Raw genomic sequence first — 20269 nt, 5'->3', positions numbered from 1 at the left:
GTGTCCAATATGGATTAGAGAATGACAGAATCTTTCTACAGGCTGCATGAGAAGGTGTCCGTCTCACTGTGTTCCCAGAGGGCTGAAGCTCTAATCTAGTAATCCTATCCCAACAATCCCCATGTATGCTTCCAACACGCTGCCTTTCCATGCTGCTGACATAGAGTTCACAGATAAGGTGGCTAACTTTCACCCCTATTGTCCTGTCACACTAAATGAAAAATGGTCCATCAGGGTTGCTGGAATGCGCTGGTGTTTTTGGAGAAGCCTGCAGCAACAGCTCCATCAGCTGCATTATTTTAAGGTGTTGCCTTCCAAGCCCAAGTGCTGACGTAGCGCCACTCGCATCAAGTTTGTGGTTCAACTTCAGTTTGAAACTTTTAAGTTACATCAATTTTAAACAGTAAGACAAGTGTGTTTACAATTGCAAACAAGAAAATGTCAAGCTTTATATGAGCGCGAGCAGCATGGAGGGGAAACCAAACACTGTGGGCTTCATTGGGCATAAACACGACTCCACCGCACTCAAGCAAGATGATGGAATAAATATCGTAGATAAACATGCTTGCAGATTGGAGCCTGACTCACTTAAATGGAAAAAGATATAAATGGTGGTACAATGTAAATATCGTGTCCTCTATAAATGACCCCATTGCACACGATGGTGAATCACAATCCCAAAAGCAACTCGTACAGAAAATGACCACAAGCCATTTTTGCTTAGTCCCAGGTGTTTTTCATTCATGGTCTCCCCACTGAACACGCCACTGCGGGAGGATAACAATCAGGATGTGGCAACCCAGGCAGCATCTGGATTTGAGCCTGATGTGCCTAGAGCTCCAAGTAAGGGACACTCGCACTCTCCAGTCTGTCTTCATAGTCTCATCCCTAACGCTGAGCTTCAGTTCGATCTATCCCTCCAAGTGAAAAACATATGAGACCATTTGTCATCTTTTGTTGTTTTAATGTTGATTTAAATGACAGTGATAGATGCATGAAACAAAATCTCTGAGAAAGATTGAATCAGAGATAGATATGAAAAAGGAGGAGGAGGAGCACATCAAACAGGAGTGAAGGGCAGGATGTACTCCATTCACTACGTTTGTTTCTTTGATCGCTGCTTTGGTTGTGTTGGACAGATAGTAAAAATCTGCTTCTCTTTAAAGATTAAAAAAGGATTTAGAGAGGAGCCTAATGGCTGACTTAACCCTGACACTGACGCTTCAAACCACCAAAAGCTTCTCCCTGGAACCTCCCAGCTACTCTCAACCTCAGCCTGTAAATATGAAACAGCTTTTCCGCCTCTCTGTACCAGGCACTACATACATCAGAGCCTGAACGGAGGCCAATCGCCTGATTTCTGTCCATTCATCAAAGCCACGATGGCAGGCCCTCCGTGTTAAGAGTTTCAAAGTTGCAGAGTGCAGGCTGGCCTGCGCCCTATCACTGTCAGATCAGCTGAGTGAAGGGCACGTCAGAAGTAAGATTTGTGGAAATGTTTGCTTATATGTGTGACGACTAGGCTCTGTTCCCCTGAGAACATACCTCCAGTGAACGTTCAAATCCCTAATGAGCAGAAGATGTGTGAAAAGTCCCATTGTGGTAAAAGTTTCCTGTGTATTTTCTCACTGGTGAGAGGAGAGGACTAATACAAAAGAAGGATGGAGTAGAGGATGAAAAGAGCGAGGCATGAAAGACACATCCTGCACGAGTTCATGAAAAGAGGAAGGAGGCAGTGATTGTTATTATTTGTTTTCCCATGTTTTCCTCTCCATTTTTGGACCTCGTAAAGAGCTCCTTGGCCCTATTTGTGGTCCGGTTCCTCCACAGCTGTTATAGTCCAACTTTTTTTTAATCATCTTTTCTTAGCAGCTGTTCAGGCTGTGAGGCCTGGGAGATTTTACTTTTATGTATGCACGTTTTCAGATACTTGTGCAAGATTGTGCCTTGAGTTTTTGAGAGAATAAATGCAGAAGAATCATCTCATCTCCCGCAGGTGGATCAACCTGAAATATTCTAGTAAAATACTAGGTAGGCAGTCTGTCTACCAGGTTATTCCCTGAAGAGAAATATGTCCGAACTGTTGTAGGATTGATAAAAAGTTTAACTATAAATCTTTAAAAAATTCTCCTAAACAAGGAGCGTAGAGACTTGACAAACTTGATTTAAGAGGCTGTTGTGATTGGTGTAGTTTGTGGGGTGATTGTGCTCAGATGTCAGAGTGAATTCTTTACTTGTCTCTATCACCGGGACCGTACAATGGACACTTTGTCATACGAAGGTAAAGGGGGGCAGTTAGAACTTCAGTTAGAGCATAAAAGTAAACTCAGTGAATTTCTTCATTACAAACCTTTCCTGCTGCCACTCTTAATACAAGTGAGTGCCCTTAACTGTGCCTCACTTTCCTCATATGTTGAAGTCTTTTACACACACACACACACACACACACACAGGTCACATTTTAAAGAGCTGTGTTTTTTTGATGATGTTCAACAGATTGGATTCCTCTGAAAGAGTTCGAGGATTGTTGATATCATTTGCTCAACTTCTCAGCGAACTTCTTTGTCTCCAGCACTCCACCCTTCTCTCCCTCTCTCTCTTTTTGTCTCTCTCTCTGTCTGTCTGTTTGGGGTCATAATGTTTAATGGGTGGCCCGTTGTTAACCCTATGACATCTGGCGCAAACACAGGAACCCATTTAGGGCCAACTCAAAACAACTAAAAGTCAACGGAGAACAATCAATCACATTTGGCACGGGGACTGAATCCTAAAACGATTACTCAAGTCTAACCTCACTTTTAAAGCTTGTGGAAACTCGATCAAAGTTGAGCGTCTCATCAAGTGTCCAAGACTTACTGAAAATAAATCATATTTATGAGAAAACTCAGACAAAACAGCTCATTAAGCAGTTAGAAGTTGGAGTCTGTGTTGCTCATTGCTTTTTGAATTACATCTGCCTGGCTTGGCTAACAGTAATAATAACAATAAGTATGGTTACGCTAACAGAGTGCAAACAGGCAAAGGGCTGCTGTGGGACTTTTTTTTTTTTTACAATATGTTTGTCCATATAACTGATAAATTCTTTCAGTAAATATCAGAGAATGTCCATGGCACATTTAAACAATAAAAAATGATGATAAATGATTGCATAAGGATGTTTTCTCACGGCTTTAAGGATGAATCTTTTTGTATTGATTTCTACAAATTCATTTTTAATGCTAAACTGTTTTATAATGATCATGTGAATTCGTGCGTCAGTAAAGCCGGGTGCCTGTCTTGAGCCTCTGTCTCATGCCCGACACAAGACGGTGCCCACTTCCTCCCATTGAACCAGACAAAAATGGCCTTCCCCTGCTGCCATGGTGGGAGAACTAAGATTGACAATGGCAGAGCAGGATGGACAGGAGATCACAGACTGTGGTATAACCCTTACATACATAAACACGAAATGACTCCCAAGCCATTCTGACTCCAACATATTTTCTTTTTTTGTCTGGGAAAAATAATGTGAATAGAAAAAGCTAAGTCCAAAATCTATCACCCCTCACATGGTGAGAGTGATTAGCCGAGAGGCCTCGAGCCTTAGCACAATATTTAACACATGCACAAACTATTATTTTGGTTCGTGGAAAAGTCAAGATCATTGAGTTTCTTCTGTGTTTTGAGAGCAATAGGAGGAAATGATCCGAACACGACCTGGCTGCAGATACAGGTGATCATGAAACTGGACCTGGCTCGATACAAACAAACACAGTGTGACCTTGTGAAACCTCAGCTGTGAAATGTGCACACCGATCCAGTTCCTACATGTCACAGGCTGTGGTCTGGACATAAGAGTGCAAGGCCATTTCCTTTAAGTCTGCCCCCCACCCCTCACACCCCTCCCCTCCCCTCCCCTCCCCCAATCTCATTTCCTCCATACCCAAACAAAAGCGGCTTCTCTGGGAAAAGTGCTCAGCCACTTATGTTTTCTTCGTGCAGCCCAAACTTGTTCACAAACAGATTGTTTAGTCATCAGCAAGTCTGTTTACAAGGTACAGAGCACTTTAGCTTTAGCAAGAAAGCATGCCAGGACTAAACCGTGTACTCAACTTAGCTCACCCAAGCATTCAATTCCAAAGGGAGAAACAAGTGTTTAAGCTTCGGTGAACTGCCCAGATTTAAGAGTTGGTTCATCGCTACCCTCCAGCTTTGATCTGGCTCTTAAGTAGGAGCAGTTTCCCCAGGTGGGATCCCACTGTCAGGACAAACCCCTGTTTAGCATGTTTCTAATGAACTCAAGCTTCAGCTGGACACTCTTCAAAGCAGGCAGAGTGAAGGGCGTTTCTCCCAGGGGGGCCCAACAGATCAGAGGGGTCAGAACGAGGATACTACTCATGAGATGGGATCAATGGAACATTATGTTCTTTAAAAGAGCAAGGAAGGCACAGGCGTTTATGTTTTATGGAGCAGAAAGGCCTTCAGTGTCCACAGAATGCAACTAAGTAATTTGTTGGAAAAAGACTAAATTGCTCAAGGTCAGGGATTCATGAAGCTGCCATGTGGTCAGGAAAAATCTTAAACATCAAGACAGATAGTCTGAAAGCAAGCTTGAAATATTTTAAGTTTACCAGAAATTAACTGGATGCCACAGAAACCTTAAACTAAAAAGGAGTCCTAAACTACCCAGTTAATTTGCATTAAAGAACCCCCTCCATAATATTTCAATTATGTGATTAAATGTTTGTTGTAAATTTTACCTTTGAGCATGACCAAATGTAATAAGTATTTAGGGTCAAGGTTAAGCCATAGCATATTAATTCCAGGATTCACAGCCCTACCAAAAGCACAGCCTAAATGTAGCGTACTTTAAATGAGGTCCAAAACTTGTTATCGTGCTACCTATCAAGACAGTCCTTCATGTTGCAATTACAAGTTAGAGGCCAAACACTTCAGTATATAGCAAATTTTATTTCAATTTAAGACGGCAGCAACATATTGAGGACCAGTCTTCAGACTCCAGCCTTCATCATGTTGTTAGGTGGTAGAGGTTTGCCCATGTGGATCCCCACGTTCAGTCCAAACTCCTCGTCAGCATGTTTCTCAGAGACCTCAGGTTTCAGCTGGAAGCCCTTTTCCTTGTCGAAGCAGTCCATAGGAGTGAAGGAGAGCGGCTTTTCTGCCACGAGTCCTTCCAGCCGTTTACGCCAGCCCTCCAGCATGGTGCTGCGTGCCTCAATGGGAATGTGGGATGGAGCCCAAAAGATCTGAGGGGCCAGAACCTGAAAGCCACAGTAGTGCAGAATGCCATGCTGCAAACAAACAACGACATTTGATTAAAAAAAATAAATAAAAATCACGGTAACTTATTTCTCAATTTATTCTGATTTTCTACAAGCAGTACCTGCAGAGGCCACAGGGTTACGTTCATGTCTCCATTGATACCATTAGCACTGAACATTGACTCATGAGACCCTGTGGTGAAGGACAGCATAGCTTTCTTGTCCTGCACAGGGAGCAAGCAAATACATTTTAAACACCCCACAACCTTGACATGCATTTAACACCTCTTTATTTGAAGCCTTACCTTGAAGATTCCCTGGCTGTATCGCTTCTCTTGTGAGAAAGCATAGCCCATAGTGAGCACCCGGTCAATCCAGCCCTTCATGATGGCAGGAACAGTAAACCAGTACATGGGAAACTGCAACAGTGGATTGGGGAGGGGTTGAAAGTTACTTTAATGCCAAGGGCTTAGCTTAAATGCATTACTGGCAGTCAGCTCGATATACCTGAAAGATGACGAGGTCTGCCTGAGTGAGTTTGCGTTGCTCCTCAGTGATGTCTGCACACAGTTTCCCAGTCTCCCAGGCCAGTTTGGTCTCCTCTGCATAGCAGAAGTGATCTGCATTCTTGACTTCTCCTGCAAAGACAAAATGTTTTCCTGTTACTCCAAATAACAAAGCAAGTGTAACTTTAAAAGCATGAAAAACAAAAAGACTATTTCGTACCAATGATGTCCTCGGCAGTGGCAGTAGCTTTAAACTTCAAAGCATACAGGTCAGACACTTCCACTGTGCAGCCCTGAGCAGTTAGAATTTCCACTGCAGTGTCTTTGGCTGCAGCGTTGAAGGATCCACAGCTCTGGTGGGCATACACGATGAGAACGTTCTTCGCTGCTAAACCAGGACAGAAAATGTTTTAATTAGTAAATTTCAGATGAACATTTTTCAAGTTGGAACACTAACCAGCCTGTGTAACACACACAGTTAGTGAAAATACAAGCACAGAGGATAAAGAAACTCACCCATTCTGGAGAAAGGTGTCAAATGTGGCTGATGAGTTTTACTAAAATCTGCTGTGTAGAAGGCAACAGTCACTCATGGTGAACAAAGCTGACACTGCTGCTTTTCTACACCTGGCAGGGCTCTCTCACAGCTGCAGTCAATCAGCAATCAAGGTCATCATCCAATCAGGTTGCAATGGAGGATCTTCTGCAGACTTTCAGCAACAAATCCACATATCTGTTATTAAGACTTGAATGTTTTTCAACATAGAAGTGGAAGTTTTAAAGCACAAAAAGTCAAGAAAGGACTAGTTATATCAACATACAAAACTGCAGATATGGATGAATATATTTAGGAAGATTCTGCAGATCTCCTGATTCAAAATTCAGTTTGTCATTTTGTCATGTTTAAAACCTTACTTAAAGTACTCCAAGCAATTATCAATAGAAAAAGTAGGTAATTTTATGGGTCAAAAAAGGGGAAGTATGAATTTTGGCAGTATGTTGTTTTCCCCTTCTGGCCTAACCATAAAGAGACAGAATGAACGTCTTCTTTGCATCTTCCCTGAAACATCTGAGAGTGTGCGTGTTTGTCTCTGCGTACAAGATGTTCAGACACTCCATTCCACTCCTCTAACTGTCTTCAGACCACATGAAGCACATGTGGTTGATCCTCTCACTCTACAGTTACTGCTCCCCAGCTCTGTTTTCCTTTACATTACTTTCCTCTGAAGAAACGATCGCTTGCGGTCGTAGCCCACTCACGAATACTGCCCTGTAAAAAAAAAAAAGTGAACATTCAGCAGTGGACATCAAAGGCAGACGTACGCTGGCACACATCTGGGACTTAAAATCCATCCAATGTCACATCTATGCATCCACTAAGGAGGAGGAGGGGGGATTTAAGGAGAAAATCCTAATTACATGCATACAAATATGCCACATGAGAGACATATGGAAACCTTTTGTCATCATTCTTCACATTGTCTGTCCTTTTTCTCCCTTATTAAATATGAGTAGTAAGAACTGGTTGGAGCATTATTCGCCTAACCACTGCTTGTGCCTTCTTCAAATTTTAAATTATGAGTCCCTGTAGTTTTTATGAAGCCTTGGCTTTTCATCTCTTTTTTACACCATTATGTATCTCATCATACTGAGCCTGTGCTCATGTTCCCTTTGTTGTGACAGGAAGGGATCATGTGTTTGGCTGGGAGATACGTTTTCATGATTTGTGATGTATTCAGCTACATGATCCCATACTGATTTGATGCAGCACAGGGTGATGTACTACTCTTAAGTGCATTTCATACTGCCTGCTACATGTGTGCAGCTGCAGGCTCTCGGCACTGTTTACATTTCCTATAAAGGCAACATGTGCAGCCCACCTGTGTGAGCTGATTTACACAAAACCACAATGTAATGAAAGAGTTCTTAGGAGCATTAAAACGGTACATATGCATAGACACAAGACATGCTGAATTATTGTGTGAAAATAGGTCTACAGTGCCATCGTGTGGTCAAAACAGGAAAGGGCAGTGATTTAAATAAAATGTGTTTTATAGCTGAAGAACAGATTCTTAAAAAGCAAATGTTTTCTATCTGGTCGTCTACAGTTTTCCGCTTTTCTAATTTCTTTGGAAAACAGGTGACACTGTGGATCAGAAGAAACCCTAGCCTCTTCATCTTCAGCACAAACAGAGTACTGAAGTGAAGTGTGTAAGACAATATGTGTGTTGGACCCCTGGCAGAATAGCCAATGTGTATGCTCATGCAAATGGCGAGTTTAGTAAAGAAAGAAAGAAAGAAAGAAAGAAAGATAGATAGACAGAAAGATAGACAGACAGACAGAGAGAGAGAGAGAGAGACAGAGAGAGAGAGAGAGAGAGAGAGAGAGAGAAGGAAAGCTGGTATGTTAAGTGACAGGCACTACATTTAAAAAAATATTCTTTTTTACCACTAGATGGCGACAATCCGTGGTTTCTCTTCTTATGCATACATTGATGAGATGAAGTTTGTGATTAAAGCATAAAGCTTGAGGAGGTCAGGTCTAAGATGAATGATATCCATCCAGATGGTGAGTCATAAACTGTGGTTTTGTACTGGCAGAAGAGAACGATTGTAAAGCAAGAACGTGGCAACCTTTAACAGATTAATGTCACTGATCCAATCACTGGAACGACCATAAGTAAACCTCACTGAAGGATTTATTATGATAGTTTTGGCGCAGTCACTACACTAACGCCAGGCAGGATACTAAATTAAAGATAATTCAAGTTGCAGCTTGCAGAGGGCTCTTATATATCTTACTTCCAAACCAGGCTCTCACTCCCTGTTTCACTATCACAACTACAGATACATTTTTACCTAGAATGAAACTTTAAAAAAAATCTAATCAAAGCAGAGTTAAAGGCTTTTTTTTAAAGTCTTCTGGAGACCAGTACACAAAGTAGCTAACTTGTTGCAACACTTGCAACAAGGGAATCCCAGTTTCTCAGAACCAAGAAATGTAGCAGCTGCTCCACAGTAAATAAATCATTAAAAGTTTGGAGCTTAAAAATCTCAAAAAAGTTTGTGATAGGTAAAGACATAATGTTCAGATTAGGCAAGAGCTTAGCTTTATATCAAACAGCTGCTTCTGTGGTTCCCTATTCTTAAACCAAAAGCTGTGATTTTTTAATGAAACAGAAGTGGCCATAAGAGGACACATCTGGTCAATTATAAACATTACCTGTTGTGTTGAGTGAATGTGAACAGGTGCCAGTTTTGTTCATAGATATGGAGCATACAACCAAGCTGGATTAAGTGTAACTCCCTCATGGATAAACCCAGCGAATGAACTTTATGTCGAAATGTTCAAGCAAGTCAAAAAAACACACAAAAGATATTGCTATTTTTCAGGAACAAACTGAGACAAGTTGATCAGTTTTTGTGTCTTTATCAAAATAATCTCATTCAGATATCTAAAATGATCGAAAACATGAAGCGAAGACAGTAGGATTGTATCTTGTTCTTACCTTTAGTTCCTCACATAACTGCCATGTATTATTACTATCCTTATTACTGTGATCCAAGACTGTCTGCTCAGCCTGGATTATTTGTTGTGTTCAGATCAGCTGCAACAACAGTGATTCAGATCGTGTTTATAACATCTATAATCTGATATAAAGAACAATAAATTCCCCTCAGTTCATTCCAAAACAGTGCAATTGTCTGTATTAGCATACAGCTGTGCGTATGTGAATGTACATGTAAGTGTACTGGCAAAGGACGGTTACACAATATTAAGAGAAAAATCCATGTTTATGCAAGAAAAGGGAAAGAAAAGGAAAAAAAGCAAGTCTGACACTTCTTCAAAGATCTGCAAAGATGATTCATACTCTAATCGCTGTTTCCCACTTTAAATGTCTCTTTTTTTACTTTTGTCTCTGACATTGCCATTTAGTTTCACAGTATATTACTGTCGATGAAATTACTGTATTTCTAAGTTACTTTAAGCTAATCTTATCTTTTCTCACATCTTCTTCTGCATTCTCTTTGAGATCATACATTTCTGTTTGCTCATAAATCTTCCTGAGCCAAAGCCCCTGAAGGCAACATGATGAAGTGATGTTCACTGAACTGTGACAGCATCAAGCAGCCAAACACAGAGTCACATTGTTATCAAAGAGACAGGCGAAGCTTGTGCATATTTATTTAATGTTACAGCACAGACACACTGAGAAAAGAGTCACAGCTTCCAGAGCACACTCTCTGACAGAAGTGAAACCTGTGTCTTTATCTCGGTTATTATGATCTCGGGCCCTGAGGAGGCACACACAGGTGTTCTCTGTAATGTCTGTCTCACTGCATTAACTGAGCAGAAGCTCTGTTTAGGAAGTTAGAAGAAGAGGCAAATTGAAGTATTCAAGGATAAAACTCAAAATTTCAGCAAACAAAAACTTCAGACACGAATTCCCCGGTGTCATTCACAGGTGTTTAACACATCCCTCTACTTTTCTACTTAAGCTACACTTTATCACTCATGTTCCCTTTTCTTCCTTTTCCTTTTTGTTGTCTCCTACTTTACAGCTCAGACTATTTCCAAAGTCCCAGGGAAATAGTCTGGAATATATATATGTATATATATATATATATATATATATATATATATATATATATATATATGTATATAATTGTTTTGCAAAGTGCAGGACATAAACGTTGTGCCCTGTTTTACGATTTACCTTAACGAGCTGCTGATTTCTAAACACTAGTCTACTGCTCATTTTAGACTCATCTAGTATGTTTGAGTACTTCATTACATTTATATGCGTACACTTCTTCATCTTCTACTTGCTTACATGGTTGTCACATTGCTGAAATCTCTACGGTTTACTCCCATTTTTTATTTTTTTTGCAAAAGAGCCATAAATAATATGAGTTTTAGATGATGTTGCCACAGACTTAATAATTGTTTCACCTGAAGAGCTTACCAAAGTATTCTGAGCAATACAATAGATAATTGGCTTTGCTCAGGGTAGCAAGGTTACCGTGTTGGAATATGAAGTGTTACCCACTGTCGCCTTAAGCAAGTTTATTCTGCACTGCAAATTCCTCCGTAACATTCATGTCAGAGGTGCCTTATCCTCCTTGAACAATGAATTATAAATTGTGCTTCAAATCTTTTCAAAAGCAGCCAAACTGCTATGAATGTCTTCCCCTCTCTCCCTCCTCCGCTCCCATCTTCTTCCTCATTGTTGTATCCATGGTGACAATGTTGATTGATTGAATGACATCCCATTCCATATTAGCAGAAGCAATATGTGACAGCAGATGGTGACCAGACAGAGGAGAGATCTGAGGGAGGGACAGGGAAAAATTGGGACCAGAATAGGATGCAAGTACTTCAGCGCTTCTGCATTCACAATGCGTGTTTGTTTGTAAAACGTGGAGGTAACAGAAACTGGAAAAAAAAAACCCGACATGACAGAAGGTCAGAGAAAGGAGAAACCTGGAGTGAAAGCTGCAGTTATTGATGCAAATACAAATAAAAACAAACTTTTGTAACAGCTGAAACACACAAAGCCTTGATACAGTCTTGACAGAGAGTTTGACCAGGAAACAAAACTGGAAATGTGTTAGTTGGACTGAAGGTGTTGGCCTAAGATGTGCAGGTGTGTTCATTAACACACAGCAACACATGTATGCGTGAGCAGATGAGGGGGAGGAGGAGATGAAAGGGAGGTTTGTGGCCCTGGCCTTTTCACAGATGGTACACAGACTGAGACAGATGAGAAGTTAAACCCAGGAGAGTTGGTGAAAAAAAAGGGGAGGAGAGGACACAAGAGAGACGAGGTGGGGTGTAGCAGAGGGTGCAGGACCTGACAAGGCTCCTGTAATATGTTGAAAAAGGATTTAAATCAAGAGTTTTGTTTCTGTCAGTGATGTCAATTTGAGATCTGTTTGTGAAATAGAAGTGCACACACTGGAGTCTTTTATGAAATTTAATAGAATATTAAAATGTGTGGGAGTTATTTGTAAGTTTTATAGTAGTGCGTTATGAGTCAAAGCCCTGACAATAAAATGTTTTGGAGACAGAAAGAGAAATTCTTATTTATTAAATAATTGTTGTGAAATAATCAGATGTGCCACACCTTTCATGTCCCTATTTGTCCAACCCTTTTGGATTTTAAAGTAAACTGTTACCGTTCATAGCTACGTTTGAGGCAATCGGACAGATATGAGAATTTTTTTTTTTTTATTATGGCAGATTTATCTGAGAAAGCTCCTTGTGTGATCACTTTCATTGACTTTTTTTTCTTGAAATCACATGCCCTCATCTGATCAAATATTCAGCATAAACAGATGGTCTGTCATCTGAAAACATCTCTTGATTATGAGACACGCTTTGGACCTTGCAAGACACAAATAATGTTTTTGAATCTTAAACTGCACACAAAGCTCCAAACATGACTCTAATGTTGACTTCAAACAATGCAATAAGTGAAATGATGTGTTTATAACTGCAAGACTACAACTATAGTTAATGGTCTAATGGTAGTTTACCCTACATCTTTCTATGGTGAGAACAATAATGATCATTGAGTGATCAATATTGGAGGTGGAGACCCTTTGGTTATTATGTTTGTAATGATAAGCACTGACGTTTACCTCAAGTCATAAGCGAAATGAAAATGCCAGAGATGTGTTTCATGCATCTATGTAGTGAATGGATGTTAAAGGCCTAAGTTTGAGAAACGTCTGTGAAATTGAATTCAAACAAATATAGAAGCTCTTTGGTTTTGTTTTTGCAGAGTTTTTATGGGCAGAGCAGAAATGGTGGATGTGTTTTCTTTATTTTGATGAAGTGTTCAGGCAAGAAATTCAACCAGATTACCTTCTTTTTTTCCCTTTTTTTTCAGAGGTGCTCACTTGTCCCCATAATAACAGAATCAATGAGAAGACTTGATGGGGAGAAGTACTTCACGTCTGATAGACAAATATGAATTCATGATCATCACAACAAGGATGCTCATAAGTCCACTATTTGACCGAAACCTCTGCAACACTATGCATCATTCAGATAAAGTTCGAGACGTACGTAGACACGTTTTTTTTTTTTTTTTTTTTTTTTTTGTGGGGTGGGGGGGTAGTTACAAAGAAGAATGACGTCATTCGGCGCCAGTATTAATGAGATAGTGGGTCGAACTCGCGCTTGGCTAGAGCAACAAACTTGTCTGTCGTCCACTGATGAATTTAACACAATGTCAGAGGACGGAGATGGAGGAGGACGAGCCAGTCCCACACTAATTCTGTTTTCAACTCTTTATTTCATCTTTATGAAATCCAAACCAAGCAACATGGAGGTTGATGGGAAGATATAGGTGCCTGTCCTGACTGTTAATGAAAGCATTGAACACGTGAGCGTTATCAATCATTTACCTGTTCTTATGTGAACGGTAAGTCAACTGTTTGTATTGCTATCTTGTTGTGTACATCTTCTCAATCGTTGCTCTGTTGCACAGCTTGATATGTTTGGGCTAAACTGAAAGATTGACATTTTACAACTTCATTAGAGAAAGTTTTGGAGACCATGGGCTAAACTAATCCTTGAAATCCCTCAACCTGCATATCGTTTGCTAATTAAGACAATGCGAAAACTAGACAAATGGGAGAAAGGAATTGATGATGTGCTAAGTTTTAATGTGTTGTGATTTAATAAAAAAAAATCTATAAATAAGTACTGACAAAATCCGGAAATTATATATTCTAATTTAAATCAGTAAAACATCGAGTCGTCTGCTAGATATTTGGATTAAGTACTGTTGTTTTCACATGGTTTTAGCACCTCGGACAGCGCCCGATTACTCAGGCAGTAAGTATATATATACCGCCCACTAGGGGGCAGCACGAGTCCCTCTTATTTTAGGACTCTTAGCACCCTAAATGACAAAGTTATATTTTTTTTAACGGAAATAAAACTTAAAGTACACTACCGAGTGTTACTCGTAGATGTGATAAACACGAGTTTAAAAATACATCCACTCGAGTTGTTTTGAAAGTGAGCAGAATAAACCCATCGCATGATTGTATTTATTAGGATTTTAAGAGTAAACATTTCTTTTCATGTTTTATTTTCCATTGTTTTCAGGATCTTTCCGACCTGATGACCAAATCATGATGCTCAACCCAGACTGGCCAGACCAACCCTGGAGTCAAATACGACACGATGAACAAGCAGTGTGGATCCACAGCTGTCAAACGCGTCGATCGAGAGCACGAGGCGCGCTCCCCGGTGCACGCGCCCTTTCTCAACAGGGAAGAGAAAAGGAGGAAGCGGCGCGCGACAGCTAAATATCGATCCGCGCACGCCACCAGGGAGCGTATCCGTGGAGTAGCCTTTAATGTGGCCTTTACAGAGCTGAGAAGACTTCTACCAACCCTCCCACCTGACAAGAAGTTATCGAAGATTGAGATCCTTAAACTCGCTATTTGTTACATCTCTTACCTCAAGCACGTGCTGGATGTTTAGGCTGGGCTGAAGCAGGAGGACTGTTAGTGAGCCATCATGACAGATGAATGATATCTGCAAACCAAATAAAGGATTAAAATGTATTGGTGGGTCATGAGTTCAAATAGTTTGAGTGGCCTCACTGAAGACTATTGTCTCTAAAGGGATGAACGATACTATGAAGCTGTTGTGTATTATATCATGTAGCCAAACATTTGCTGCCTTGTTTTAATTCTGGTCCTATCTGCTTTCACTTTGGCACCAATTTGTGAATACATTTATTTCAAATCAATATTAGACTACCAGACAGTAGGGATTAGACTACTGCCAAGATAAATTGTCTTTCTTTATTTCAAGTTCAGCCATCCAAGCTGTTTTTTTTTTTGGGGGGGGGGGGGGGCTTAATGTTCAGGTGCAATACAAAAATGACCACATTATGTTGACAAGTCTGAATTCTCTCTGGAGACTCGCACATACAGCTGCACAGACAAAGAAAGGAGGAAGGCATTTGAAAGCTAATCTTGGAATATTTTCGACTTGTCAGCAGCACACATTCAAAGACCATCAGGATTTTATTTTATGTTGTATTTTGGGGAGTAATGTCAAAAAAGACTTTATAATAAAGTAATCCAAGTCTAGAATATCTAAGCAAAGCAATCCCGTCTTGCCTTATCTGTAAAGAAAGGATTCCTTTCACTTAGTCAAAAACTGATTTCTGGAGAAAAAAAGACAGAACATTTGAGGGTTTTCTCTGTGCTTTGATATTCTCTCCAGGCTGTGCACATTACCACATATAGCTTTATCATTTCTGTATGACATCAGACTGTGGATATAAACTCCTGCATGTTCCCTTTTTATATCTCTCCATTAGTCAGAAGCGGTCTGTGCTCCCTCTCTCGTCCCTTTATGTACGTCTCAGCTTTGTAATGTAGCCCAAGGGGTTTGAGGTATTGTTCATGTCCACTCCAGCAGCAGGAGTGACAGACCTTTGTCTACACACTGCACAAAACACACAACGTGACTACACACTGGGTACAATAGTTAGGGAGAGAGGCCGGGTCTAACGTCAGATTTTGATAAATGGAGCAGGGAAAGTTGTTGTTAATGTTCTGTATCATTAAGCCAATGTGGGTCAAATTCTACAACTACAGTATAGGCAACAGCTGTTGCCTTTTAAAGTGTGTATACAGCTCGGTCACTCAGAGATACACAGGTGTCTAAGACTATGTAGACTACCTATAGGTTTAGTTTTTTCATGTTATTAGGTTGAAAGCAGTGGTTTAATGTGATTCAGGCAGTGTCTTTAATTGTCAACACTGCCTGCTAAAATGTTCCCCAGATGTTTCATGCAGTGATCTTGAGGAACAACACCACCCTCTTGTGACGTTTCATTGAGAGAAGTGGAACTTTTTTACACCACTGGCCTCAGTAGATTGACAGTTTCAGCTCTTGTGGCCTTTTGAAGCTTTTGTATAAGTGTGTTGTCTCTTTGCCTTTTCATGTGAAACTCAATATTTATTTTACAAATCCTTATAAAGCTGTTTATAACATTTTTTGGCTGCGTCATATTAATGGCAATAGGAAGATTTATTGTACTTGTCAGGCGGATGGCTTTATTGTATTCAGCTGTTGATAGACGTACTGATATCACATGAAATTCACCTGCAGATTGAGTATTTTTTGGTGGGGGCGAGAGGTATAAAATATTACATGTTGGAAGTGCCTTTTTGTTTCTGTTTATTTGAAGAAAAGATTGCAGACACACATTTTAAACGTTTAATGTGGTTAAAAGCCCAGGTATTTCTTTTGTCAATCGTGTAACAAATAACTTTGTCTTCCAGATCAATGTGAAATGAAATGTAAAACTATTTAATATTGTCTTGTTTTGCTCTCAACCCAACAGAAATTTTTTGACGTCTATAGGTATTTGTACCTAACAGTATAAGAAATCCCAGTCCTGCTACTTGTTTACATTATGACTGCCCTTGCCTTTTCAATTATTCAAACTAAACTCCCCTTTCACACATTAGTGAAAAGGTGTGGGTTTCTTTGACTCCATTATATGGCAATTGATGGAATGCTGTAAATAAGCCAATGTATTTAAATTACAAAGAATTTGTTGCCCATTTAAGCTCCACATTTTTATGTAGTTTTTGTCTCCTATCATCCAGAGGTGACCCATCATGACCTAAGTGTCTGTGTATGTCATGTCACAGGCTCATAAAGGTTTTCACCGCTGTAATGTATAGGCACCAAACTTTCATTTCAAAGCTGAGTGATAACAGTACTCCTGGGATGATGTGCTGTATTTCACTCCTTTCCTGCCACTTTCGTGTGATGCCATGTATAAATGTTTAAGGCCCATTATGTGTTTATTCAATGTAGACACATGGATCTTCATGAAGACATTGTCCCAGGATCAGGTAATGTGCTTCATCATGTCAGAGATGTGCTTTAGTGATGCATGTGTGTATGCTGCAATATAATAAATTATTGGGGGGAAAACTGAATAATAATTATAACACTTGAAACTGTATTTGTGCTGTGGTCACTAACCTGGTTTGTGATCTATCTATCTATCTATCTATCTATCTATCTATCTATCTATCTATCTATCTATCTATCTATCTATCTATCTATCTATCTATCTATCTATCTATCTATCTATCTATCTATCTATCTATCAACATGTGTGAAAAGGAGTAGTAAGAAGTATAAACTTCATATAATTAATTATAATAGTTATAGCAACAACAAGCTTCAAGTTCCAGGCAGGAATGTTTTAGAGATGAAACACAACAAAAGAGTAGGCCTTAGTGTTCTGATAATTCAGTCATCATGGTTTTGCCTTTTGGAAAAGTGTTTTTTTGTTGTTGTTATTTTAATGAAATCTAGGCTGTAATTTCCATGATCTTGATTAGTACTATTTTATGGCTTGAAAAGTATTTGCACAAACATCATATTTTGCACAGTGAAAACAAATTACCATTGGTATGTTACAATAACTGTTTTTTTGTTTTTTTTTAGTGAAGAAGGATTTTAAACGTAGAAAATGTAATTATATTAGCTATTGTATAGGCTTGATCTAAACCTAATGTAAACTACGCCCTCTTGTGGTCTTAAGCAGAAAACACAGCCTTCAGTGCACTTGACGTGTAATTGTACCTCCATGCTGCCTCCCTCTCTGATACCGCTCACCACAATGGCCAGGCTCGTGTGAGGAGTTGCCCCGTGCTGTCAGTCGTCAGACGAGCCTCAGCAGAAGCAGGAGCGGCTGCAGATTCACCGAGAGGCACGCGGAGGAGCAATATGACACCCATGTGAGGAAAAAAGGTAGGTGAATGACTCAAAAATGGCGATGCTGTGTACGTTTCACCGGCTGCATCTTTGCCAAAAGCAGGAGCCACATCCCCTCGCAGGAATTACAGATGAAGTTTAATTCTGCCGTCGTGGAAAAAAAAATGGTTCCTTTCTCATGAGGCGGATGAAGACCTTAGTCTGGCTACCTGTATTCATGAAGGGCTTTGCTTGCAGTGGGGCTTTTAAATTAGACCCTGTTTCGGTACCTTTTTTTAAGGCAGTATTTGAGGTTGACCTGCAGTGGTTAATGGTGTTGAGGATGTGCGTAAAATGAGAGCCAGCCTATTGTAAACGAATCTGCTCTGTGTAACAGGGAGTAACGTCACATCTCCCCGAGATCTCCCACCCAATATAACCATTTTTTACACCAGCTGCCGTTTCAGGTCGATGCTGTGTCCCTCATCTCTGCACAGCTGGATGAGGTGCTTACTCTCAACAGAAGCCCTTTTCTTCACATGCCTCCCCCTCCAGGACCTCAGAGTCATGATGCTGCAGTGTAACCGTGCAGCACATTCATTATTGAGTAGTGCTGAAAGGTCCTGTGCAGAGAGGTGTAAGGACTCTGTAGATGTAATGAGTCACTCCTTGTGAGCGCATTGTGATCACAGAAAGTGTTTTTTGGCAACGCTTTGGTTGCTGTTCTCTTTTAAAAATGTGTCTTCTGGCTGGAAGGGCAGTGTGTCACAAGTGTAATGAAATATGGAGCCACCTTAAGGGTGCCAGAGAGGATCTTTAAGGCTCGGATAGTGGCGTAGTGCATGATGCATTGAAAGTGGTGTATTTACAGATATAAAAGCTGTGCTCTGAAAGCAGAAATGGTTGGTGGTGGTATTTTTCTCCCTCCTCTCTCGCTCTACTGTACTTTTATTTAGTTCCACATGAGTGGATCAGAGTTTGCATTCCAGAGAACTGTGTCAGGTCTTAACTTTCTCCCTTTTACTGCAGGTTGTGTGTGTGTGTGTTGCGTGGTGGGAGTGGCTGAGACTCTATCCATCCAGACACTCAAAGGTCACAGGTTTGCTCTCAGCACATCAAACATAATCCTTTTCCACGAAGAGTCAACGTTGACAGAGACAGTGTTAGGAGAACACACAAGAAACAAGTTCTCTGGATAATCAATCGTCCTCGTGGTTTGGTCTTCAACATGAGAAAAAAAGTATGTTTGACTTTTTCATCTTTAGCTCAGTTTAAGGGATAGTAAACAGTTAGCAGAGATGTTAGTCTCTTTCACATTAACTAGCAGCTGTTGTTGTGGGTCCCTGTAGGGATTGGAGAGAGTGTTATTACTGTGAATAACCCAGTCTATGTTACCCGTTCTTTGATTCAATTTTTGACCCAGCACAGTGGACTGCATTGGCCTGTCACTGTCTTTGATCTATTTACACTGAAACACCGATTGGCTGTCAAATTCAGCATTCATTTTGTAAAGATGTGCACAACTTGATGATTTGAAGTCCTTCAGTTTTTTTGTTCTTCAACAACTTTGCAACGTGTAGAACGAATGATTAATCAGAGAACCCAAAAAACAAACAAACAACAGCAGATCGATGAGAAATAAAACTGTCAGGATTCTTTTGAGCATGGATGGCTTTCAGTTGTTGAAATAAATAAAGGAAGTAAAGTAACCAAGCAGACTGCCAGCTGCTGCATCTGGCAGATTATGGCATGATGCCACCAGAGCGGAGCACACATGAAGGGAGGATGGTAGAGGGCTGATGGGTGTGATGGAGGTCACAGATGCGATGGTACCCAGGCCCTGGCTGGAGCTCTAGATGAGCTATGAGAAGTGATTTGCATCATTCAGGAGGCCAAACACTTCTCTCAAATCTCAAATTACACACATCCTAGTTTTTCCCAGATTTGAGGGGCAAAAAAAATCATTGAAGCCAAGGACTTAAAGTCAAACCCCACATTCTCAGCTTCATTTTTTATTCATGAGCTGGATCAGCGGAGAAAAATGCTGAAAGAGAATCCGACCTATCAGACATTAAAGCTCCCCTGAAGGAGACCAACACATATTTGTTGCAAGATTCCGGTCTGTATATAAAAATGCACCCAAGTCCCCGCATGTGCTTGACCATGCGTAATTACAGTATCACCCACAGTACAGCACCCACTAAACAAACACACTAATGAGTGTTTGTTTTACATTAGTGTCACTTTCTGCCCTGGTGAGTATCTTCCCTGAGCAGCCAAGCAGAATGATCTGCAGCCGAGCTGACACGCTTCACTGGACGATCCATTTTCTCAGCAGAGAGTCCCCTGTATCAGAGGACAACTGGATATTTTTTTTTTCTTTTTTTTTTGGGGGGGGGGGGGGGGGGGTCGTGTAGTGCCTCATGGTCTCTAACAGACGTTGTTATCCCTGCATGCTTTATTCATGGTAAACCTCGGTTTGTAACTGATAGTTTTTCTTACCCCCTGGCTGCGATTTTCCACATGGCCTGGTTCTCTGTGCCTCTTCAAGCTCGTCTCGAGGAGGAGTGGCCCCCTCGGAGGAATCGTCTTGGCCCACATACCGCTGCCACGCGTCCAGAGTTCAGCACTCAAAGGAGGTTGACGGCTTTTATCGAAATCATAGGGGTCATTCATTTAACCAAGCAAGGGTGCTGGGTGTGAAGAGGGGCCATTGTTTGTGCCCTATCACTGTGCGACCC

The 20269-nt window shown here is 40.6% G+C and overlaps 1 protein-coding gene and 1 long non-coding RNA gene across 3 annotated transcripts in view; one reads left to right on the top strand and one right to left on the bottom strand.

The window, feature by feature from the left end:
- The window catches only part of LOC306833280, a 49730-nt gene extending 35769 nt beyond the window's left edge, over positions 1-13961 (top strand). Inside the window, exons 2-3 of the long non-coding RNA XR_013780329.1 lie at positions 13126-13200; positions 13893-13961. This is a non-coding gene — a long non-coding RNA (uncharacterized lncRNA). The remainder of the gene's footprint in view (positions 1-13125; positions 13201-13892) is intronic.
- Positions 4964-6392, bottom strand: LOC306833066 (ribosyldihydronicotinamide dehydrogenase [quinone]-like). 2 transcript variants are annotated; one of them, XM_079358124.1, is made up of 6 exons: positions 6284-6392; positions 5988-6155; positions 5769-5899; positions 5567-5680; positions 5384-5485; positions 4964-5291 (listed from the first exon to the last, which is right to left on the bottom strand). In XM_079358124.1, exons 1-6 carry the CDS (start codon positions 6285-6287, stop codon positions 4992-4994), a joined length of 819 nt encoding a protein of 272 aa, XP_079214250.1. In that variant the 5' UTR covers positions 6288-6392; the 3' UTR covers positions 4964-4991. The 2 variants fall into 2 exon arrangements, with proteins under 2 accessions (XP_079214250.1, XP_079214251.1); XM_079358125.1 differs by having other exon boundaries at positions 5988-6152; positions 6284-6371.
- Positions 13962-20269: the final 6308 nt, after the last annotated feature.

Source organism: Symphodus melops, assembly GCF_947650265.1.
Source record: "Symphodus melops genome assembly, chromosome: 12".
Classification (NCBI taxonomy): domain Eukaryota; kingdom Metazoa; phylum Chordata; class Actinopteri; order Labriformes; family Labridae; genus Symphodus; species Symphodus melops.
Note: the sequence above shows the minus strand (reverse complement) of the source record. Positions and strands in the feature narration are given on the sequence as shown.